At 36.3% G+C, this 26506-nt stretch overlaps 1 protein-coding gene across 7 annotated transcripts in view; it reads left to right on the top strand.

Moving 5' to 3' along the window:
• The first annotated feature begins 4291 nt into the window (after positions 1-4291).
• Positions 4292-26506, top strand: part of tbc1d1 (TBC1 (tre-2/USP6, BUB2, cdc16) domain family, member 1) — a 63866-nt gene continuing 41651 nt past the window's right edge. For 2 of the 7 annotated variants that reach the window (XM_016280693.1, XM_016280694.1), the window contains exons 1-5: positions 4294-4506; positions 5547-5850; positions 7046-7282; positions 24581-24877; positions 26008-26202. In XM_016280693.1, coding sequence (XP_016136179.1) covers positions 5569-5850; positions 7046-7282; positions 24581-24877; positions 26008-26202 — 1011 coding nt within the window. In that variant the 5' untranslated portion in view covers positions 4294-4506; positions 5547-5568. Of the gene's footprint in view, positions 4507-5546; positions 5851-7045; positions 7283-11547; positions 11792-17018; positions 17193-24580; positions 24878-26007; positions 26203-26506 lie in introns of those variants that run through there. The other 5 variants (XM_016280691.1, XM_016280690.1, XM_016280689.1 and 2 more) reach the window with 5 other exon arrangements.

The following is a 26506-nucleotide window of genomic DNA, read 5'->3' as shown; positions in this document are numbered from 1 at the left end:
TTTCGTCTGTGCGGGAGTGTGCTTTGTGTAGAAATAAATCAAATCTAATATAACAAATGACACTATAAATGCATTTCATTTCATTAGATTAAACATGTTATTCCAACATTCATTGCCCTTTTTTGAAAGTCTGTCACAGGTCTCATGGGTTCATTAAATTGTGGTTTCCTGAAGTATGAGATATAAGCTGGACTATAAAAAGGGAAGTTGCATGGACTATCTGTTTACGGCCAGCAGAGGGTATAGTTGATCCCAATTCTTATTTATTTTTAACTTTTGTTAAAGGAACACTCCACTATTTTTGAAAATAGGCTCATTTTCCAACTCCCCTTAAGAGTTAAAACAGTTGAGTTTTACCGTTTTTGAATCCATTCAGCAGATCTCCGGGTCTGGCGTAGCGCTTTTAGCTGTAGCTTAGCATAGATCATTGAATCTTATTAGACCATTAGCATCTCGCTCTAAAATAGTTTCAATATTTTTCCCATTTAAAACTTGACTCTTCTGTAGTTCACCGACGGAAAAATGAAAAGTTGCGATTTTCTAGGCCGATATGGCTAGGAACTATACTCATTCCGGCATAATAATCAAGGAAATTTGCTGCCGTACCATGGGTGCAGCAGGCACAATGATATCACGCAGCGCCTGAAAATAGGAATATTTTGGGCCCCCCTTCCTTATTAATAGACCTATATAATATTACCACCCCAGCAAACAAATTTTTTTCGTAATCAGTGTTTTCTATCACAATAAGCGCTTGTGTTCAGTCAATTAAAATCATCTTAATTTGTTTGAGAATGGAGAAATACCGTTCCATTAGGCTCCAGCGTATGGCCACATTACCACTTCGGGGAGTGCATTATTTCTCTAATAATTTTAACGGCCTGGAGTCACAACCACACATCAAGACATTGTTAAGATGATTTAGACATTTGTCATGTTTCCGTCCTGAAATCTCGTGTGTGTTGAACTCATTTCTTGTGCACCTCATAAACCTTCCATTGCAATTTCCAAAACCTAATTTTAGAGCTAATAACAGAGGCATGCTAAAGCAGTTATTAATGCAGTCTAACGCACTGATTAGAGAGAGAGAGATTTAGCGATTTAACTAATAGCGAATCTTTAAGTTGAACTGCTTCAAGAACCTCGCTACTGAGAAATGACATGTAGCTTTTCAGCTGCGAAATTGTTTTACTGATAAATTCGCGGGGCAGCCGCAGCTCTGGCAACAAGTTGCTGTCGGCGTCTCCGCGTGTGTGCTCGAGTGCATGTCTGTACTGTGTGTCTGTGAGAGAGAACGGGAGAAATCGGGATTTCCGTACATAAAAAAGGTGGAAAACAAGGAAACAGTTTATTTTTTACCCTGCAGTGCTATGGAAAACATCTTGCTTAGTGCCGGTACCAAAAGTAGCACGGCCCTGTGTCCCCAATGACTACAGGCCAGTAGCGCTGACCGCTCACCTAATGAAAGTTTTTGAGAGACTGATCCTCCGATCCATTCGGCCCATTGTCAAACCCTTCCTTAATCCGTTACAGTTTGCCTACCAGCCTCAACTTGGAGTGGATGATGCCATCGTCCACCTGCTACATCGAACCTATACTCACTTAGAGAAACCGAGGAGCTCTGTGAGGTTTATGTTTTTTGACTTCTCTAGTGCCTTTAACACCATCAGGCCCACCCTACTGGAGGAGAAGTTGAAGAACATGCAGGTGTACACTCCTCTGGTCTCTTGGATTATGGACTACCTTACTGGCCGCCCCCAGTACGTCCGCATACAGAACTGTGTGTCCGACACTGTGATCTGCAGCACCGGTGCTCCTCAGGGGACAGTTCTTTCTCCCTTCCTCTTCACCCTGTATACATCTGATTTTATTTACAACTCCGAATTCTGCCATCTTCAGAAGTTCTCTGATGACTCTGTGGTTGTAGGATGTATTCAGGGTGGTGACACCTCAGAGTATCAGACGGTAGTGGACAACTTTGTTACCTGGAGTGAGCTAAACCACCTACACAATGTCAGGAAAACAAAGGAACTTGTAGTGGACATTAAAAAATCCAGGACCGCCGTCACTCCTTTGTCTGTCCATGGCGAGGAAGTGGAGATTGTTGCAGATTACAAATACCTGGGAGTCCATATAGACAACAAACTGGACTGGCCGTCAAATTCAACAGCACTCTTCAAGAAAGGTCAGAGCAGGCTGTATTTTCTGAGGAGACTCAAGTCTTTTAACGTCTGCAACACCATGCTGCAGATGTTCTATGAGTCTGTGGTGTTTAGTGTCATTTTCTATGCGGTGGTCTGTCGGGGAAGTAGTATAAAGGTGGCAGACAGAAATAAACTGAACAAACTAATTAGGAGGGCTGGCTCTGTACTTGGCATGGAGCTGGACCCTGTTCACGTTGTCAATGCAATTTATTATTATTATTACTGCCTATTTATTAATACTAAGATTAGTGTGCAATACATACTATATAACTACTGTACTTAATTACCATTACCATACTGGACTTATTATACTCCACATTTGTCATTCCATTCCACTTTAATTAATTTCATATTTGATCTAAACTACCATTTTCAGTGGTATAGTTTTATTTATTATTTGTATGTTTTACTTATTCATTTTTAATTTATTGATATATAGGTATATATTTATTCATTTTATTATCTTTCTTTCTTTCTTTCTTGAGAGCAATTGTAACATGGAAAGCAATTTCCCTCTGGGATTAATAAAGTTTCTTGAATCTTGAATCTTGAATATCTCTTCATTGAGTTTGGGTCATAATTCTTCTGTTGACTTTGGTATTTTCTTTGGGATTTACTTATTGTCATTATGGCTTGGTTCAGTTTCTGATGTCGGCTGTAGTGGACACATGATATTTTGAAAATAATCATAAAAAAATAAAAAAATAAAATTCAGATTGCTTATTGCCTTCCAGATAATTGGGGAAGTTTTTTTTCTTCCTGGTAGTCAGGAGGATATATACTTCCCTATTTAGACCGATTATTTTTTGTCCAGTGAAAGTCTATATTTGGTTTATATTAGTTTTAGTCTATAATTGTGTATTATTTTGCTTTGTTTTAAACCTGGCTATAAGCAATCTCAGTCACTCTATACACCTCTTTATTTATAGTCTTGCACAGCTGTGACTGTGTGTGTGTGTGTGTGTGTGTGTGTGAGTGTGTGCATGTTTATGTGGTTTATGTGGTTTATGGCAGAAAGTTTCCTGTGAGGGGTAGGTTTAGGGGTAGGGTTGGTGTAGGACAATAGAATATACGGTCTGTACAGTATAAAAACCATTACGCCTATGGAGAGTCCCCATAAACCATAAAAACAAACCTGTGTGTGTGTGTGTGTGTGTGTGTGTACCTGGTATTTATCACGTTATGGGGACCAAATGTCCCCACAAGGATAGTAATACTAGTAAATTTTGACCTTGTGGGGACATTTTTGAGGTCGCCATGAGGAAACAAGCTTATAAATCATACAGAATGAGTTTTTTTGAGAAAGTAAAAATGCAGAAAGTTACCTGTGAGGGGTAGATTTAGGGGTAGGGTTGGTGTAGGGTAATAGCACATACAGTTTGTACAGTATAAAAACCATTACGCCTATGGAATGTCCCCATAAAACATGGAAACACAACACGTGTGAGTGTGTGTGTGTGTGTGTGAGTGTGAGTGTGAGTGTGTGTGTGTGTGTGTGTGGAGCTCGCAGTGGTCTTTACTTTCAGTTTGTGAAACACAAACCCGAGGACAGCACCTGTGTCATAAATGAGGCGCAAAAGCTGCCTGTGGGCGCGTACAGGGGGTCAATCAAACTGGACAGTGGAGTGGCAGGTACGATAACGGCACATTATTTTGGGTAACACTTTGCAGCCTCTATATAATACACATATTGCATGTGCATACTATTAAATATTTTAAGGAAATTCACCAAAAAAAGACAATTCTGTCATTATCTGCTCACCCTCATCACTATTCACTTTTAAAAATATGCAAATTAAGTGAATGCTGACTGTCAGTCATCAATTTGAACATTTCCTTTCGAGTTCCTCAGAAGAGAGAAAGTCACAAGGGAAACAGCATGAGAATGAGTAATAATGACAGTTTCCTTCTTCTTCTTTTTAAACGATCACTTTAAACTGTGGAGAAGCTTTCAAAAGAAAACGTCGCAGTTTTAAACATGTGAAGTGGATTTCAAAGATTTGTTTTCCTTCATTTCCTGCTGGTGCTGTAAGACCTTCTCTCTCTCTCTCTCTCCGCGTGAGCTGCACATCATCAGAAGTTCACTCAAGCGTCAGAGGTGGAGACTTCCTCAATCCTCAATCCTCAATCACAGGCTCGCTGGTCACACTGCTCCGTGTTATTGCTATGGGTGCGACAGATACTGTGATTAATCGACTATTTTGGAAAAAGGACAGCCTGAAAATCAGGACAGTCTGCATTGTCAAAAACTAACGGGACTGTTATTCAAGCACTTCCTCAAGGCGGTGCATTGTGTGTAAAGGTAAGTGAAAGTTAAAAATCATCTTCTATGCTAAAGTTCATTGATTGTATATAGAATGCCTAATTCAAAGTGACTTATCTATAGCAAAATATGGTGCTGTAGCAAACCTATGACCTTGCCACATGTCCTTAAAATCTTTTTTTTAGATGACCTGTGAGTTGGTTTGCTATGACACCGTGACCCCTCTTGTATTTTTATGACATGGTGACTTCTTGCCATCAGAGAAACTTTCTGTTGACCTCTCTGTAAATAGCAGTTGTTTCTCATTAGTTTGGCTATTTATACTCGCTGTTGGCTTCAGTGTGTTTGTGCCACATGAGGGAAGGTCTCAGATCAGTGCAGGAGGACAATATCTTCCAAAGCTTCAAAGCCAGATTTACAATGTGCCCTTGACATGATCTTATCTTATAACACTTATTTTTATGCCTTTTTGTAGTTATTAGCGAAGTCTATTGGGTGCCTCCCAATAAGGTGCATACCTTGGCACGATAAAAAAATGAGCAATTGTTATGTAAGAGTTCTACCTGCTCTGATCCTTAAAAATGACTTTTGTTGGTGTAACAATGCAGTCAGATGATTCTAGGTTATATTAGACTAACCATTTAATTTAGATGTTACCACATGAGGCACATGTTGTTATTGTCAGCTACAAATAATTTTTTGACAATTGAAATAAAGTTGAATGAAAACAAAATATAAATATTACATGGAAAAACTTTAAAAGCTGAAATGAAAATGAGAAATGTTGTCATGTAGTTAAATAATATTCAGTTATCTTACAAACAGTAAGATCACTTTTTCTCAAGGTTGTAATTTATAACGAGAATCTTAGATAAATGTTTTTTTTTGCCTGTGCCCTTCTGTAACATTTGCAGGGGCTTTCAGAGTAAGCTGTTTTAATCCCTTGCAAATGGCAAAGTTGATGAAGATGTACGCAAAGGGTTTGTCATAGACAATGAAATGTGTTGCACCCTACATGTATCTGCTCATAAAACCACATGCATGTTTCATTAATGTTGGTGTTTTTTTTGTCTTTTGAGGTTACACCTAGTTCCTCATTTTATGGTTAGGAGCATGGAGGGCATTTGTTTTGAGGTCAAACCCAGAGATGACCCAATCAAAGCTCACCCTCTCTGTGCCCAAACACTTCCTGGATCAGAGGATAAGAGGAAGAAAGAGGAAGAGGAAGAGGAGATTCAGTACAGGCTAACTCTGGTTGGATCTTTGGCCATCCATCCACAGACCACCATGGCGATGCTCCCCTGGGTTGTGGCTGAGATACAGAGGCAGCGGCTGGGGGAAAAGAACAGAAACCTTGAATTCAATGGTGCTCACTCTCCAGAGGTCAGATTATTTGATACTAATTAAATGTAATATTAAAAATACACGTTATAAAAAATTTTTATAATAAAAAATAAAACAAAAACAATGATGTAAAGCCTAATTGTAAATGTATTGTAAAGATACACTACTGTTTAAAAGTTGGGGTCTGTTAGTCTGTTATGTTTTTGAAAGAAGTCTCTTATGCATATCATTAAAAATACAGTAAAAACAATATATTTTCAGATACAGAAATATTTTCTCAATTTCAAATAACTGTATTGTATTTTAATGCATTTTCAAATATGATTTATTCCTGTGATGCAATGCAGAATTTTCTGCATCATTACTTCAGTCTTCAGTGTCACACGATCCTTCAGAAATCAATTTAAATCATGCTGATTTGATGCTCAAGAAACATTTCTGATTATTATAATGTTGAAAACAGTTGTGCTGCTTAATATTTTTTGGAAACAGTGATACATTTTTTTTCAGGATTCTTAGCAAGTTCAAGAGAATATTTATTTGAAATGGAAAACATAACAAATGTCTCAACTGTCAGTTTTGATCAATTAATGCATCCATGCTGAATAAAAGTATTATTTTAGAAATAATTTTCTGAAAGAAAGTATACAAAGAAGTATTATTAGTATAAAAATACTATAGTACTTATTATTGACTATATTGTTGTACTATATTATGTACATACAGGTGCATCTCAATAAATTAGAATGTCGTGGAAAAGTTAATTTATTTCAGTAATTCAACTCAAATTGTGAAACTCGTGTATTAAATCAATTCTATGCACACATACTGAAGTAGTTTAAGTCTTTGGTTCTTTTAATTGTGATGATTTTGGCTCACATTTAACAAACATCTCTCACATCGTTTTGAGTTGATTAGCTGATTGGCATGTCACCATATTCTAATTTGTTGAAATAGTGAATTGGTGGGTTTTTGTTAAATGTGAGCCAAAATCATCACAATTAAAAGAACCAAAGACTTAAACTACTTCAGTCTGTGTGCATTTAATTTATTTAATACACGAGTTTCACAATTTGAGTTTTTCAACTTTTTCAACTTTTCCACGACATTCTAATTTATTGAGATGCACCTGTATATAGAATATCTTGTTGGCAACATGGCACTTTTTGGTACTTTTTTTGTCTTCTTTTTTGGTACTTCTTTACTTGTATTTTTCTCTCTCTGATTGTCCAAGGTTCGAGATCAGCCTGTGGTGCTGAAGATCTCATCCAGTAAAGTGTGCTGCATTCTGGAGACGGCAGGCCCGGGGAAGCCATGGGACCCATTGCAACATATGGTTCTGTTTGATCACAAGCCTCATCGTATCACCAAACTCATTCACAACAGCCAAGAACCCAGCTATTTTGGCTGTCTGCTCAGAGAGGAGAAGAAAGCAGCCTGCTATGTATTCCGCTGCCAGGACCACATGAAGGTAAGGGGACGTTTTTTGGATTAGCAGCATTTAATTGAATAATACAGAATAAAAATATTAAAAAGATTTACAAAAATTATTTCACAATTTTGCCTTTTTTTCTAACAATTCTGAGTTTATATCTCACATTTCTGACTTTTTTTTTTTTTGTTGCAGAATTCTGAGTTTACATCTCGCAATTTTGACATTTTTTGTCTCGGAAATCTGAATTTACATCTTGTAATTCTGACTTTTTTTCTTGGAATTGCGAATTTATATCTCACAATTCTTTTTTTTAGACAACCTTACCTGAAAAGTCAGAATTGCGAGATGTCAGTTCGCAATTGTAAGATACAATCTTGGATTTCTGAGAAGAAAAAAAAAGAGAATAGTGAGTTAATAAATCCCAACTGCAAGAAAAAAAGTCTGAATTTTAAGATATAACCTCAGAACTGTGAGATAAAGGTCATATTATTGAGATAAAGGTCACAATTACCTTTTTTAGATTTGTATTCCATACCAAGCAGTGCCACTATAACAATAAATTAGTGTTGGTAGATTTGAGATTATTGTGTTTATGACTGTTAGAGGTTTACCATAGGTGTTATTCTCACATATGACTTTGAAGTGAATCTTTTGATGAGGGAAAGCTCATATGTTTAAATGTCAGCCCTCCCTCCTTATGGGTGTGTGCATCTGTGCATGCATGAGTTTTGTGTTAATAAGACACAGTACCATAACAGCACAATGACAATCAGAGAGAACAACCAGAATGTCATTTTACAAGAGTGGTGGCCATGCAAACAAACATATCACCAACAATGCTAGAGTGTTGCAGGTAGATGCCAGTCATTGCTAGGCAGTTGCTAAGGTGTTTAGGATGTTGCGTGAAATAAGAGAACAAAAGGATGTCTTTATTGTAGTGGTAAACCATGGTGGTTTATATATTACAGTGGACAGAATGTTCATGAATATTGGCTCATAGTGATGGAGTATAAGGAGATATAAATTATGAAGCTTCCCGCATTTAGGCAGGATGTAGATCTAAGTTGTCATAGTAACCATTTCCTGTGTCAGTGAGCCAGCCACAATGTGGCTACGGACTCCTGGTGACTCTTTGTTATCATGGTAAACAGACAGAGAGATAGAAAGAGAGATAGACAGGTGCAGGTCTTTTAACAACCAGTCACTTTCCAAAATCAGTGTGTGCGTGCAAGTCTGAATGTCTGAGATGCAGATCATCGTGGTGTTCCCTTGACTTCACATGCTCTATGATCTTTTTATAAACTGAAAAACAACAGTTGAATGACCTCTAAATTATCAGCTTTCATGTTAGCTTTGCAGCCAATTTAACCATAATTCAAACAAACATAATTCCGCATCTTTCATGCGAGACTGGGGCCTCGCAGATGTGCTCCAGCCTTCGGCTCAACAGCTTAGCATATACCAAATGCCTTTGTATCCTTTCATGTTGTTCATTACGTCTCTGTAATATTGGAGTGACACCTGTGAAAATAACAAGTCACATTCAAGCTATGGCATGTGTTTTATGGGTAACTTAAAGTCCTGATGAAACAGAAGGAGTGAAAGATATTTTCTTCTATATTGTGATGTACATCTGAGTGTAATGGATTATCAAAATAGAAACAAATGCAGGGTGGTGACTTGGTTCTGTTCATCAGCTGTTGATTGGATTTTGAGATGTCAACGTTGGATTCAAAAGAGAATGCAAGCTTGCAGTTGATTGTGAAGGGTCGCAGTTCAAGCAGAGTAAAGGATTGGAGAAATCCGGCATACGTCACCAGAGAAAAGTCTGTAGTTTCAACAGATAAATGGGTCATAACCTTTTCATTAAAAATTATGAGGTCAAAAAAAATTATTGGATGAATCGTTCACAATAATATCAATAACATGCATTTAGAAAATAAATAGGGTGAATTTTCATTTCATGTAATTTTGCCCCAAAAATATGGTTTGTAGTAATGCACTTGCAAATTAGATTTGTCTTTTTTTGTCAAAATATTACTTCAGCTTATATTTTTGTTAAAGCACTTAAAATTAATTTTTCCATATCAAAGGTGTTTGGTCTGTAAAGTTGTCTAACTCCATTTTCACTAGATGAATGAACTTCTGGTTAAGGTGGCATCCCACTAGCCATCTGGAAACAATTTGATTTTACGGTAACACTTTAGATTAGGGAACACTATTCACAATTAACTAGTTGCTAATTACCATGCATATTACTAGCATATTGGCTGTTTATCAGTACTTATAAGGCACATATTAATGACTTATTCTGTATAACCACATTTTAGGAATCTACACTCTCAGAAAAAAAGGTACAAAAGTTGTCACTGGGGCAGTACCTTTTCAAAAGGCACACCTTTGAACCTAAAGAGGCCATATTGGTACCTTAAAGGTACTTATTAGTACCTAAAGTGTACATGTTAGTACCTAAAAGGTTCAAAAGTGTACCTTTTGAAAATGATTTATGTGCTTTAAGGATTTAGTGCATTTATGATAGACTTTTAATTGTAATTTTATATCATCCAAAGCCTCATTATGAGAGTTATTTTTTATGTTAGTATGTTCAAGAGACAGTACTGATGTATGGAGATGAATTATACAGTATATGGTGATGCTGTACATCACAATATGCTTGTAACACTCCAAAGAGAAAGGAAAATTTGAAATCGCATCATATGACCCCTTTAAAATGAATGACCTATGATGGAACACCATAGGAGGTGAAAAATTTAATGTGAATTTACACTAACAAAGTTAAGTGATTTTGTTAAGCTAGTTACATGCCAACATGTATAATGTTTAAGTTTTGTGGCTATATTCAAAATTTTTTGTATTTTGACATTTATTTAATTATTTAACATTATTCCAGATAAAACAATAATTCATTTTCTTTTACACTGCCTCTATGGCTCATGTAATATATTTATAATGCTTTAAGTATTAACAAGGAGTGAGACGTGTTTGCTGTTTAGTATGTTTTTTGAAAATTATCCGTCATCCAAATTTTGACTTCACTCACAGTCAACCAGAGACTGGAGAGATATGTTTTTCTAATCTGGTTACATTGGAAGATAAAGCTGTATATCATCTGCATTAAAATAGTATGAGATCTGATACTTCCGAAAGATCTTGGCTAAAGGAAGAAGAGAACAAAACAGGGCCTAAAACGGAACCCTGCAGTACCCCACATGTACATGCAGCATTGACAGAGGTAAAATTCTCAATAGCTACAGAAAATGTAAGGGTAAATGATTAGATAGATATCTGTTACAGCGCCAAGGGACAGGATCAATTTAAGTAGGACAGAGAGATAGAGAAACAGATTTGTGTGTGTTTGGGACAGAATGTAGAATAAAATGTGCCACGAAAAACTTGCTTTAGTTTGAAGAAGAAGAAGAAGACAGTACAGTTTGAAAAAAAACATGACTCACTGAATATATTTAATTTAGTGTGGAATTTTGGAGAGTCACTTTGGTTCAACTTATGGGGTCCAAACATCTGACAGCATATTTATTACACATTTAAATCTCTAAATAAAGTTTTGATGTAAAATATTTGGTTGAAAAACGACATTTGCTTTCATTGAAGCACAAGATGCTTTTTGGATCATTATCAAATTATGCTGGACAGTGTGATAGTCATTAAAGCAAATGACATAAATTATAAATAATTTTAAAAATTATGTTTAATATTCAAAAACGGGTTTACATTTTTTAGGCTTATAATTTGCAATGAAAAAGTATTAAATTGGAGAAAATGTTTCTAGTCTATCAGTTTTATACACTGTTATAATAAAAATTTTGTAATGAAAAATATTTTATTAAAATAGAAAAAAAATGCAAATGTATACAATCTGTCAGTTTATACTGTTATGCCATTTGTAACGAAATTTTTAAATAGAAAAGCTATATGTTCCTACAGTTTGTCAGTTTATACAGTGTCATAATCATTTCTGATGAAAAATATCCTATAAAATAAAAAAAAAACGTCTGTCAAGTGACTGTAAATCCTATCTGCCACCAGGTGGTGGTCAAATCCTGATCTTGGAAAATATTTAATGTACGGAGAGTGAATAATTATTTCAGTCAACAACCATTAATATTATTATTTATAAATAATCTTAACCCTAGTCTAGACATAACCAAAAATGTTTTTATTTATATTGCAACTAGTTACTAGATTATTGCAACACCCTTCCCATGTGATCTACATGCAACTTATTTTGTAAGCTTAAATTGAACACAAATTTCCACCAAGCACAAGACTGTCAGGTTGGTCTCCCCGTGGATGTGATCTGATCTGATCCTCCAGAGGAATTTCCTCTCATCCTGTGAATGTTGCCGTCACATCCCACCGAGCGCCGTTCAAACAGCCACACACACTACAAACTCCCAGCAACGTTAGTCTGGCGTTCTCCATTAGCTCTGGATGGCTGAAGCGAGGAAAGCGCGCTTTCACATCTTTCATTTACTGCGGCGGGATGTGAAAAGCGAGCAGGAGACCGTGAGTAACGTACCTGTTTGGAATTTGTTAATTTGGAAAGTGTAACGTTACGTGTGTTAGCATACTTAGCTAGTCGGTTAGCCACTAATAAGAGTTTACTGAACATTAGCCCACTGAAAAATAATTAATTCCGTTGTTATTTCATTAAATTGTTTCGTTTCCCCCCCTGTGAAGAGCGAATAATGATAAATCCTTATAAAGTATATGTAGATAAATAACTTTTTCTTTGTGAAGTTGTCTTCGTGGATCTGTTTCAACTTACCGAGCTGCCTATCTAGACAGCATTTCTGGGCAGCGATTCAAATGTTCATAATGCGCCGAAGGGGACCACTATGCTGTCTAGGTAGGCAGCTCACTGTGTTTTGAGACATAAACAGTCTGTCAGTTTGCTAATAAAGTAGTAGGCTACTTCGAATATTATGGTTAAGGTCAAACAGTGGTATTGTACATACTGGTCTAAATGAATCTAGGTAACTCAACATGGTGGTTATTTGATAGTTTAATGTAGCTGTATTGTACAGTCATTTATCTTCACGTAGGAAGGGATCAGACTTATTGAAAGCTGATTTTTTGGAGCTGAGATGGTTTAAAAAAAAAGTGCTTTATTTGTAAATTCAACATAATGTATCAAAAATGTTGAGAGCAAAAGTGTGGTGCAGTTTGTTCAGTTCTGTAAGTGTGCTCATTCAAACAGCGGTCTGTTCATAGACACTCAGATCATCGTGGAGTGAGATTGATGGAGTGTCAGATGTATTGTGAGAGGAAGGATAGTCAAGAACAAGATGGGGAAGTGTGCATGAGGGATATCAATCATTTACATAGACTATAAAAGCTGTTTTTGCACATGAATGAAGGAGGGCAATGAATATAATTAGTCATTTTCTCTAGTATGACCAAAAATTTATATCACGGTATTTTTCAAAATTATACCGGTTTCACGGTACAAGACGGTATTTTTTTTTTCATGCATGACCGGGTGTTAACCATATTTTCTACTGATTGAGAAAGGAAATACTGGGGTATATTGACTTAGAATGCCCTATTTTACTGTCATGATGAGTGAATATTGTCAAAAAATACCACACTAAATAGTGACTAAACACGACCCCTTTTAATACATGTTAACCAGGAGTCACTCTCATTTATAATCACGGCATCGTCTTGATAAAATCAACATGCATCTACACTAAAGAGCGGCGGCTATGCGGTTGTTTTGGCTATATTACTTTTTTGTTTCATGCAGCGCACTGTCTGCGTCTGAGTAACAAACTAAAAACTAAAAAAAAAGTGCATGTGATATTATCAGACGAACTACGCTCATGTTTATAATTCCAAACAATCAGTAAGCGACAGGTGCTAGGAAACGTCGTCTAAAGTCGCGCTCGTGTGTGTGTGAGACGCGGGAGCTGATGGCAGGGGGCCATCCGTTCCGAACGTTGTTTAAGTGACACATACCGGTATTGCGGTATTTTCAAAATTCATATCATAACAAAAATAATAACCGGTATTCGGTATGAACCGGTATACCGCCCAGCACTAATTTTCTCCAAGCCTGTCATATTGTGTTTTGTGTTCACTTTTGTAATCTGACCGTCTGGTTTCTATAACTTTGTAGATGTGTTGTGCTCAGTGTAGTTCAGTAGCCCCTTCAGGTTTTCTTGTGGTGCTTTGTGTGTTTGGCTGCCACATATTCTTCAGTAGTAAATGGATCCACCTCATTTCTAGCTGTGTGTCACAGACGGTCACATGTCCCACGCTCAGTTCCACTTCATGTGACCGGTGCTCCCTCCTTCTTTTAAAACCCTCAACCTGTGTGTGTACGCAGAACTTAAAAACCTGTAGTTTTGTGTGTGTTGTTAATACTGCTATATATAAATGTATAATATTTAAATGAAACTGTTGTAATCTAATATGTATTTTATTATTATTCACATAAAATAATCAAACTTTTACACTGTTAGTCTGAGTTTTAATAAAACTATTCTAACTGAAGTTTTTGTTACATTGATTATTAGATTTTTAAATGGAGATGCATCGATCGATGCTGTCAGTAATAGTTCTTAGAAAGAAAATCGGAATCTGCAAAAATCGGTATTGGCAGGTCACACTTGCAAAGAAAATCGGTAAGCGGAATTGCCCAAGAAAATAGCAATCGGTGCATCTGTATTTTTAAATGCATTTTTAAAAAAATATTTTACTAATTTTAATCAAAATATGATGTCATAAAATTGCATGTATAATAATCATACAATAATAAGAATAATGTTGTTTATAATGCTATAATAAATATAACATTTAACACTGCAGGACATTGCTGTCATTGCTTGTCATGCAGCTACCCATATATGGGCTGTTCCTTGCATTTTGTCTCATAACCATATGACTAATTTAGCTGTTTTAGTTGAGTTGTGGTAATTAAATAACATCATCATCTAGTACTTCCTCTTTCTTCCTGTGACTTGCTGACCTCAAAAACCTGAACTCTGAGATAGTGGTCTTGTTAGTTTGTGTGCGGTGGTTTTGTACTCATGGGAAATGTGTTTGGAATATCGTTTTGTTTTATCACACTGTTGTTTTAAAAGTCTATAACATAGTGAAATATGACCGATACATTCATGTAAATATTAGTGAAATGACACAGTGATTTAAAAGAATGTTAAAGTAAATTATCTTTGACATTTGTCTGGATTGTTTGTCCCTCTTGTCCAGAAGTTTTCCAGCATTCTGTGTATAGGTAGGTGTGTGTGTGTGTCTGGATAAAGTCAAAGCTGTTTTTTTCCCGGGTTGGAACTGTGTGGCACTTCCCAGACTCCCTTGTGTTCTGTGTATCTCTCTCTCCCCCTCCCTTGTTTAGATGTTAATAGGTTTGGTGTTGCATCGAAGTGCTGAGGCCAGCTATTTTTTAATGATTATGGCAGCACTAAAGACATTTAAGCTGTTTGTGACTCACCCAAGTTGTTCATCAACTTGACTGTCAAGGTATTTGTAGTTAAAAATGCCCAAAGCAGTTCAACCGCCATTCACTTTGACTGGTTTAAGTTGTTGAAAGAGTTCAGATCTTGGTGCTTTGTTTGCTAATAATGACCTGATCTTCACCAAAGCTGCTTGCCGCTTTCGCTCATCCACTGAACGACAGGAGCTGTTTGTTAGGGCCTTTTCTGCTCTTCTGTGTTCATGCTAAACTGAAAGGGCACGGACTTCTCTTTATTTTTGGATTACTCACTGTTCCAACCCTCCTGACTTCCTCTGTGTGAGTGTGTGAGTGAGTGAATGTGTGTGTGTTACTGAGTAAAAACAGACCATGTGTTTGTCTGTCTTAAGTGTTCTTGGGCACAGAAAACTGTGGCTTCTTGTTCACGACAGAGAGGGATGTGAAATAATAGCAGAAGCAGAAGTTTGAAAAGGTGCATCTTGCACCACAAGCATGTCTAGAGATTATATTTTTCTTCAAATCAATCAATTTGAAGTTAAAATTGACCCTATTTACTTATTATAAATATCCCTGGTCTTTTTTTGAATGATTCGTCATTGCATATTTTTCTCTTGATTTCTGTCTATCTGTCTAGATAAATATATATAGATTTGAAGAGATTGTAGATATTTTTTTTTTTTTGAAAACTTGTATCAATCTGGTGTGATTTGCCCAGTTATCATTAGCAAACCAATTCCAGTGTATAAAATAAGTCCCATCCTTAAGTTTTATAAAGCACATTTTTTTAAGAGTATGTGACATTTTTTATATTCAAGCACATTCCTTCCCCAGTTTTCAGTTCCATAATGTCAAATAATGAAAGAAAATTAGTGGTCGACCGATGCAGTATTCTGGGAAGTTTGTGTGCATTGGGAATCATATTTTTTTCAGATAAAGCCAAAGTGATACTCATTTTACATACATCACACAGTGGAAATGACATCAATATGGCAGTGGGCAAATGCATAAAGCGCAGCATAATTTGAAATCACGAGTTTGAAGTTTGTCGATCGCGCGTCTCCAGTGAAGCTGAACTCTCCTCCTGTCCATGTTCAATTCACACGGACCGACCGTCATGCAAAGAACACGCAATCATGCAGGATACAAATGCACACTTCACAAGATCTCAACTAGATTTGACTAAGTCTGCAAGGTTTGTGAAATTAAATGTTCATTAGTCATTCAAAGATTTGTTTAAATGATATAAATGCGTATTTGCTGAATGCTGACGGCAAACAAGAAAGTATTATAATGTTTGCCTTTCTATTACTAATAATATAAAAGCAATCGTTATGATACTTTTTGTATACATTTTAATTTCTTTGTTTAACCGTTCTATCTGATTATTAGACAGACTTCTATCCGTATTAGACAGAACTGACGACAACAGCAAACAAAAGGGAGAATGTGAGCACTATGTGCTCAGGCGCTGCCGTTCTCAGCGCCTTCAAAATAAAAACGCCTCGAACACATCGACCAAACAGGAAAACGTATCGGCCGATGCCGATATTTAAAAAATGCCAAATATCGGCCGATATATCGGTCGACCACTAAAGAAAATATATATTATTTACCTTGTAATGCAAATACATCATGGTATTATTTGGCTAAATTGGCTTACTGTCTTTAAATAAATTATTGTATTATAATTACTATTATAAAATGTTAAACTATTACTGTAGTGAGAATAAAGGGAATTACAAAAAAAGAAAAAATATTCAGATGCATTACAGTAATGAGAATTTTGAAGGAAACTTTTCATAACTGTTAATTATCATGTAAATTTGTCACATAAAAAAGTCACTATGCAAAAAATAAAAAATCTTAACCGTCTTAGTGATACATTTTTATTAGCCTATATAATTTGTCTTATTTACATTTATTTTTCAGTTGATTGTGTTTAAGTGACCTAGACATGTTTTCATGAGATTCACCCCTGAACACATGCCAGTATTTCCATTCTTTGACAGTCTTGTATCTTTATACTGTAAGCAAACCTCCACACAATCAGAAACTGTTACCACAGATAAAGCCATCTCAGAGAGAGCAGAGAAGAGAAGGGAGGAGGAGAGTACGAGAGATTGTAACTTTGCTGTGTTTCTGAAGTTGATCTTCCTAGAAAGATGTCACGGTACGGCGCTCTGGCTGAACCACATTGTTCTGAATCAGCAGGGCAGGCGGAGCTAGAGTCAGCCCTAGGTGCTAAAAAAACAGAGGAACAGCTAAGAGAGGGAGAACGAGAGAGAGGGAGGGACAGAAAAGAACAGAGAAAGCTTTGAGGGACTCACACTTACCATCTGAAGGTTTTGGAAAGTAAAGGTGAGGACGCAGGAAAGTGAGAAAAAAGTAAGGAAAGCTGGGATGAGGGAGAACACAGGAAGGTGACGATCAGGTTTGGACATGCCTTCTCTGCGTAGATGGCTGAGTCAGGTGAGTTATACGAGTGTATGAGAAAGTGTTCATTGTTACTTATGATCATAACATTTCCAGTGTAACGTAAATAATGTGTATCATATATTTCCTTTGACATCCTTTATTTGTTTACTAGTCATTTGCATGACAACATGGTTCCCATTGTTGTTTTCCTCAATAATTAGGCTGGAAGCAAAACTTTGACCCTTGAAGCATCTGAACTGTGGTTAGTTCATTTTATTTTGGCATCCTAGCTAGAATGAAGACATTATGGTCTGCTTATGCATAGTTGTAGCTAGCAGCCAAATATTCTCTGATATTCCTGGTTGCAACAGGCTCGTATGCAAGACAAGTCTTGTTGATACTTGAATTTACAAGTTCATCATGTTTGGCACAAAAGCTTGCAACCTTGGACTCATGAGATTATTAACAAAAAGAAGAGACTTGTTTTACATAGATTGAAAGTCCATTAAATATAATTTGATGATTAATGATCTTCTGCAGTGTGGTTTTCCATTGCAGAACATCAACCAGATTTCTGTCGCTTTCACCAAGCATTGCATCCAGACTGATCTGTGAGCATTTAAGCGTGTTACATTTCTTCCTGTTTAGTTGGTTTCTTGTTGTCATCCTATTCTCATAAAAACGGGCAATTAAATTAATTTAATTACTCTCACACTGTGGTAGCCACTCAAATTATTCCTTTATAATGCTGCACTAAATAGATTAAAGCCCATTTTTGGGTGTACTAACCCTTTAAGCAAGGTACAAGCAGATCAGAAATCAGATGAGAGATTATTACAGGTTTATGAAGCGCAGTTATACAGATAAAGGCTATTCAGGTAATTTTGGCAGGTTGAAATTGGTCACAGATCACAAAACCAAGTTCAGTGCTGATAGATCTTAGTGTTAAACTATAGGCCTGCTTTGGATCCAAACCTACTTAAAGCGATAGTTCACCCAAAAATGAACAATCTTTCATCAACAACATGAGGTTGAGTAAATGATGACAGAATTTTCAGTTCATCAATGCACATTATTCAAAAAGTAATATAAATGCTTTGTAACATTGTTCGTAATCGTTCATCAGAATAATACATTTGCTTTAATCCAAAGTGACTTCCATTGCGTTTTAGGTATACATCTGATCAGTTCAAGCATTCCCTGGGAATTGAACCCATGACATTGAGGTTGCTAGCACCATGCTTTTCTTTTTGAGCTACAGGAATACTATACTTATAACGTGTTTCTCTTTTAAAATTTGTTTTAAAATAGGCTTATGCCAATTAGGCTGTGTGTGTTATTGGTTATTGTTAACCAATAGCCAAATAATGGCTTCGTAATTATTTTCTAAAGTAATTTCATTGTAGTTAACAGTAATAAAATTAAGGTTACGCCAACAATAGAATTGAAAAGAAGCATTACCAGTTGGCTGTGTCAAGATGCTTTTGAGGATGGCTTTGAGCTTCCACATCCTGGTCAAAAAAGCCTCTTCATATTCAGGAGGAGAGTAGACCGCAAACTCACATTCTGATCTGGCTCCATTCTGGTATGGAAAGCCCATTTTTCATTATCCAACTATTATCCTGATGGATAAAGTCATGTTGGAAAATTTTATATTTTTTAATATCCAGTTTCACTCTGAAATATGTATAATTATTAAAGTAAATTGAGCAATGAATGCTATAAAAAGAGCTGAGATTTTGGATCTACTAACACTAGCCAATGGTTGATTGTGCTTCTGGATTCACAGTGAGTCTTTTAACACCTTTATTTAAGACAGATGAGTCATGATGACTTTTGATGAGTCAGTATTCAACATAATATCCTGATCTCATATCCTGAAATTCTGATGATCAGGCCCAACCGTCTTCACATAAACATGCACACACTTTGACTCACACACTAGGCACATAAAAAAAGAAAATGCATGGATTGGTTTCTGACCAGGACTCTAATGAAAAGCACTCATTCAGAAACATTCAGCTGTGCGATAGCTTTGATTAGCCAAAGGGTTTGTCCACACTGCCCACATAGCAGCCTTTTGAAGAGTTCTTTAGCTGATCAGATTACTGGGCAACATCTCCACATCTCCATCAGATAGCTGAGGGTGCAGTAAGTTCAAACCAGCACAAATATACATAAGCACAGTTTACTATGCTCTCTGCCCTAATATACTAGCTACCTTCTTTGTCTGTATATATACTTACACTGTGACCCCAAAACATTTAAACAATTTAAGCCACAATTAAAATATCAAACTAAGTTGCATCTGCAAACAAATAATGCAAGAGTTTTTCTAACTTCACTTTTAACCAATATGACCCAAGGCCATTTGCTGTTATGTAGGAAGTCAGTTCCCTTCCACTTCACAAATGTGTCCTAGCAGGTGTATCACATTATCTATAAACATTTTCCACTAACATTTAAGAACCAGAAAGCATCCAATTACTTTGTGTATTCATTTTAAACAGATTAACTATTGTTTGATGATGGTCAACTAGTTTTGGTTGTCTTCAGACGTTCTTAAAGGGATAGTACACACAAAAATAAAAATGGTCATTTATTTACATTTATACATTTAGCAATTGCTTTTATTCAAAGCAACCTACAAAAGAGGATATATTCGTAATACACAATGACTACGTTTACATGGACATCAGTGATCTAATTATTTACCTTATTCTAAATAAGCCAATATTATGATTAGGTGTTTACATGAGTTGCTTTTAGAATATTCCTTTCATGTTCGCGTTTTACATGTTATAGTTCATAGTTCGTTGCATTCAAATTTTAGGTGTGCGTCAGGCACATGTAAGTGTCGATGCGATGACAATGTAAGTGTCGTTGCGTTTGAATGTTTTTGTTAGCCTATCCGGTTGAACCCACTATATGCGGCGCTGCTACGTTGTTCATTCAGAATATTGCAGAAAAAGAGAACAATCAATGCGGGGAAGATGTTGTTTACATCAAAACCGAAACCAAGCCGTTCACACAGATTGCACTTTAACTTTGAAAAAACGTATCTCGAGACTTTATGGCGGGGTTTTCTCCCCCATCCCACTGCAACTCGTGTTTTTAAATGAAAAATGTAATCTGTGTGATTGGCTTTCGGCCCTTTGTATTAAACTATGAATACATACATCGTGCTGTTTTGTTTATAGTTGTTTAAAAGCAACTTAATTATAATTGGTTTATAAACATTATACACTTTTTTCACATAGTCATGTTATCTTGCTTTGAATAAACGTGCATTGTTCAATGCGCCCTCTTGTGGCCTCAGGAGAGAAGCCAAAAGCTTTTCTTTACCCTAACTGAAATTATGCATTTTATATTCGAATTTAGTTTTTCAGCCATTTTGACAGCCCTAGTGAGTAAGTGTAGGGATCTTATCTATGCACAATCAGCTTGTAACACTCCAAAGAGAAAGGAAAACTTGAAATCGCATCACATTCATTAAGAATGTGGGGACCTCATTTTCTCACCCTAATGTTGTTCCAAACCTGTATGACTTTCTTTCTCCTATAGAACAAAGTAAGATATTTTGAAGAATGTTGTTAGCCAAATAGTTTTGGTTCCCATTGATTTCCATTTTATGGTCAAATAAATATAATGAAACTCAGTGGGAACTGAAACTCTTCGGTTACCAACATTCTTCAAAACATATTCTTTGGTGTTCCACAGATAAATTTGAATTTTTAGGTAGGCTGTCCCTTTAATGCTTTGATTTGTCAACCAGTCGTTCAGGCAACCCATCAACTAGTAAATTTTGCTGCTCCCTATTTGTTAAATACAACTTGCTTTGGCATTTTGTGTAATGCTCTGTCATTCATGTGTTTCTAACACTCTAAGTGACATTTAATCTGATTCTTGCCAACCCGAACATGCAAAACTATTCTAAGGAAGAGAATGGCTAGTCTGAATGGCTAGTTTTCCGATATTCTAGAAAGGTATAGGCCACTCCCCTAACGCTCTCTTTCTTATCTCTATTTTTTTTCTGTTTACAGAGACATTTTGTGTAAAATTCATCTAAATCAGTTGCAGCATCTTTAACTGGGACATGTCCAAGTTTTGGGGCCATTGCACATACATGCAGCCTCAGAAGCCTACTACAAAGTTCACCGTGTCCCACAAAAGACCATCCAAAGTGGTGGCAATATTATACTTTAACAGCTAATGAATGACAATACAAGAATCAGTAGATTGTCGTGGAACTACATTGACTTACTGGTCACAAGTCTGTAATTCCGTGCTTATGAAACAACTCCAAATTGAGCTTGTGATATAGCCTAAGGTATTTTCCCAATGTTCACTGTTTTCTCTTGGGACAGTCTGTTTGGCTTTTTGTTTTTTCTTTGGATGTTGCTGAAATAGACTTAGCTCCGCATACCAGTGAATTAAAGATTTGATTAGCAGAAAAATAGCCAACTGCAGCTAAATGCCGCAGCTGTCTGGTGCAAACAGTTTAGATGCACTCTACTGCCCTTTACAGTGAGGTGACCATTTGTGCAGGGGCTATTCCAGAGTTTGGGAGCCAAATGCGAAAAAGCTCTACCTCAGTGTAAAGTTCAGTGAACTATATCTGAAGCAGTGTTTTTTTAAATACCGGATTTGTCTGAATTAATATAAGTATGTGGGTGTGATGGGATACATTTGGTGTAAACACACTATAACTACTCACATTAGCTCAACTTCTGCAGAAAACAAGATTCCAGTTTAACAGATCCTTCTGCTTTTGGCCTTGTTAAAGGAGGGTTTTTGGAAAATATCTACAGTACTTTTTTGAAAATGCCCTTTGTGGAAAATCATCTGGGTTGGTGGTAAATGCTCTGGTAGTTTTACTCTTTTTAGTATGATGGAGATGAGTTATAGAGTGGTATTACTTTGTTATTGTGGAATAGCCTTTCCTCCATAAGGAATTTAAAGTCATATCTTTGTTACTGTTGTGCGTAGTTGAAAACACATTCTTCCATTTGTCTTATGGACAGGAATGATGCATCAAATTATGTGTCTTTTTGTGGTGGAGACGTATGCTATTACTTATATAGGCAACCGGGCTTACAATTTTAATCTGGTAAAGCTGGAAAATCAAACAAACACTAATGGACCCAAGCTATATCATAAATCTAGTTCATTACTGTTATTTTTTTGAGAAGACTTTTAATGATTCTCTAGATAATCTCATATTCATAACAGAGAAAACTATAGTAAATGTTCTACATGTGTAAAATGTTATCTACAATGGATAACATAGTTCTTATAATTCAACAAAGTATATTCTTTATCATATTCCCACCCAGCTACTAAGAACATTGTGAGGAAATGGAAGTGTGTCATGTCTCTCAGCATGAAATAAATTTTTTAAAGTGGTAATGTTTTGCAAGACTGTGTGTCTGTCACACCGTCACTGCTGCTGATGTTTATACAGTAGTTCTTCTGAACCCTCCTCTTCTGGAGTGACGTTTACACTCAGATTTTCCTTATGGTAAAGTAACTCTGGACGTTTATGAAATCGTGTTTCCTCCAGCAGCTATTACACTAACAATGATAAAAGACATATTTCCCCAAAAACTGCAATTTGTTTCTATGTGTTTCTTAATGTTGATAAATTAACAATGCACTCTTAGTGCCATATAAGAACAAATTTGAATTCCCCAATAGGCTTGCCGCGATAGACGATGCTGACGGTGGTACCGGTGTTAAGCCGCAGCACCGGTTACGTCACATGCCCACCACGGCACCGACCCCCACCGTCGTTTAGATTTTTTTATAGTAATAAAAATCATTTAGTTCAGTAAAAGAACAGACACTACAATTAAAAACTGAACGCGGCTGCTCAATGCAGCGTGCTGAACGACAGTCGCATCACAGATCAGATCTCAGTGAGGAGAGTGAGGAGAGCTGACTGACAAGAAGAGTGGGGTGAGACAGACAAGACCATCGCGGATGATTTAGTTTCGAAACGAAATGCAAAAGCGCCTGTTTGACAATATTTTGGATTTTGAAAAGTCTGTTGACTTTTGCCGTTTATCTAAGGTGATTTTGGAAGTTTTTTTGAAACATTCGTTTCTTATTTAATTGGTTCCACATTGTTTGCTGATTTTTACTTTATTTAAACTTTGTGTCATTTATTTATTTTATTTGACATCAAGGTGTATGCCGTGCCTCCAAGCTTTCTTACTCGTTTTGCTAATAAACGTTCTACGTTTCTTATTTATTTGGTTATATATTATGCATGTTTACGTAGCCTATTTCCAGTTTTGTATACCTATTTAAACTTTATGTAAGTTATTTGTTATTTTATATTAGGCGTAGCCTGCCCTATAGCATGGTGTATTTTTATTCGTTTTGTTAATAAAAGTTCTATGTTTTATATATAGGCTAAAGTGAGTTTGACGTTGTATTTTGTTGTTGCATTCAAGCAATTGACGCTGAACTGCCGCTGATTCAAAAGTGAAAGTAAAATGCGCACGGTGCTTTTAAGCTATTTAAAAGTGAAGGAAAGTGAGGAAAAGAGGGAAAATTCAAACGAACAATTGCTTTATGCCAAATTGCCGCTATTTGAAAGTGAAAGTAAAATGCGCATTCCACTTTTACAAGCTATTTAAAAGCAAAGGAAAGCGAGGAAAAGAGGGAATGCCCCACCCCCACGGTGATACCGGTATTACCGGTGTTGTCACACGTCGATTAACCGGTCGGAAAATTTCCTCACCGTCACAACCCTATTCCCCAAAGAACTTTTCAGCAAGCAGTTCTTAAAAGAACAATTTTATGTTATAATCTAAACCATTTTCCACTATAAAGAAACTTCTGTGCAATGGAAATTTTCCATTGATGTTAAAGGTTTTTTAATGAACCATCGAAGACCCTTTATAGCAGAGACGCCCAAACTTTTTAATACGAAAGGTCAAATATCAAGCTTGATTGAGGAGTGTGTGTAGTTCAAAAGTAAATGTTGCACAAAATCGCATTCAAAATCGCAGGCAATTCATTGCCAATTTTGAACGCGATATTGTAAAGCTTGTCAGTGAACTACGGCTCTGTGTAGTAAATGCCACTCCATCTGAAAGCACGTGCTGGAGATTTACTACTAATCACCAGAAGCGGCTTTACTGATGAGATGCGCATGAAAATCGCATTTGATTTTTTGCACAGCCCTAGTTGCATTATATCCAACTATGATACTGTATATTAAAATGTATTAAATAAAAAAATAAAAAAACCACCCCCCCCGTCCTCCTGTAATATGGCATGGCAGGCCAAATCAACAGTCAGCCCATGGGCCCTAATTTGAGCATCTCTGCTTAATAGTATGTGGCTGACTAAGAATTGGGCATTTCTACAGTGACACTAGTAACTGAAAACTTTCACTCATGACCTCATTCACGTTTACGTCTGTCCTCCAGGTTCCAGAGATTATAAGCACTCTCAGGCAGGCTGGCAAAAGTTCTGCCCGACAAGAAGACACTCCCTCATCGCTGCCTAGCAACGGTCAGCCAGATGCCTCCTGCTCCACGGCAATGACGGCTGATGCAGCAACAGCCTTCGCGAAGAAGTTTGAGGTGTTGTTCTGTGGGCGAGTGGTGGTGGCCCATAAGAAAGCACCACCTGCATTGATAGATGAGTGTATTGAGAAGTTTGGACGTGTCAGCGTCACAGGATCACTAGCAGCGGGCATCAGACGGGCATTCTCACTCAGTCAGGTTACACTCAACATTCATGCTTTTGGATTCTTAACCTGATACTAGATTGTGGATATACTAGATTTAACATTTCAGATCTTTTCTGACTCTTGATTGATGTATAAAATACTTTGTTTTTGTTTGTTTGTTTCACTTTATTGTCCCCCTTAGGGGGAACTAGTTTTGCAGCAGTAAGTTACAACACATACAAACAATACATAATCTATAGACAACACCTTCACATATAATGCATAACACCCCATTCAGATTAAGAATTCATCAAACTAATAGCCACTTGTGGTTTTTGTGTTTCTCTTTGTGTTGTGAATGTGGCTGATTTTGCATAAGCTTATTGAAATTTTCTTCTTTATGTTAAGTTTCAAGATCTTTAATGTCTTGTAATAGGTCCAATGAAATTCAAATTCTGTTATCTACCCTCGAGAAAGACGAGGTAGAAGGGGAACAGACAATAAGTTACAAAGACAATAGAATATACAGTAAAGTACAAGAAAATAAAATATAAAAGAATATGCAATAAAGGACAAAATGGAACAGCAAAAATAAATAAACGATGGCAAAAGTATATGTACTTTATGAATAATTGAATTTGTATGTAATGAAAAAAGTTAAATATTTTAATATTAGAGCTTTCAATCTATTCAATTCAGTTTATCAAATAAATTTGGTAATTTTTGCAAACTGACGCAAAACAAAAATGATTACTTCATTAAATGATTAATGAAGTTAATGATTACTCCAATAATAATAATAAAACTTCTCTCCTACACTTTATGAACTTAATCTTGCTAGTATAACCATTCTATTCTATTCTATTATTGTTTTATTTATTATATTATGTTACATTAAATAACATAATGTATACTTTTAATTTCTATTGTATACATTTTATATTAATATCGTTTTATATTTATTATTTTATATTACATTTTAAATTAAATAATTGTATATAAATAACATATACATATGTCTGCTTTTAATATGTATATTTTATCCATTTTCAAAGCACCATTTTCATGTCTTATTTTCCCACCCTCAACCTCTTTATCTTGAAATGCTATTATTATTATTATTATTTAATATCTCTTTTAATTAAATTTTGCCTTTAACCGATAATTTTGTTTGACTTTCAGGTGGTGAATGGAACAAACGAGGGAGCAGATGGAGGAGGAAAGCGACCTCTGTTTTTAAAAAGAGATCAGACTTTTCCGTTTCTGCAGGCATTGGACGAGAACGGCCTCTCACCGGAGCTCCAGCGACGGGCAGCAGACGGAGCCACTGGGGTCCAACCCACTAGCCTACAGGAGAACAGAACCATGCTGTTCACAGTGAGTGATGCACACACTCCCCCCCCACACATGTGCCAATATAAACACCTGAACCAGAGGCAGGACTGTGCTGATATAATCATGCATCATTATATAATGATTCTTTTTCTCATTAGATTGTATCGATACTTTAGTTTAGATCCCTGAATATGTGCATTCACATAATTGCTTAGAATTTAATTAGCAAATAAGCAAACTGGTGTCGTAATGTTTGTAATGGGATGTGCTGCTTATCGTGAGTTACAGTAGTCCCTCACTGAGGTCACTACAGCTCTTTCATCTTTGTTTAGCCCAAGTCCTTTTG

This window comes from Sinocyclocheilus grahami, unplaced genomic scaffold (assembly GCF_001515645.1).
Source record: "Sinocyclocheilus grahami isolate Dianchi unplaced genomic scaffold, SAMN03320097.WGS_v1.1 scaffold143.1, whole genome shotgun sequence".
Classification (NCBI taxonomy): Eukaryota; Metazoa; Chordata; class Actinopteri; order Cypriniformes; family Cyprinidae; genus Sinocyclocheilus; species Sinocyclocheilus grahami.
Note: the sequence above shows the minus strand (reverse complement) of the source record. Positions and strands in the feature narration are given on the sequence as shown.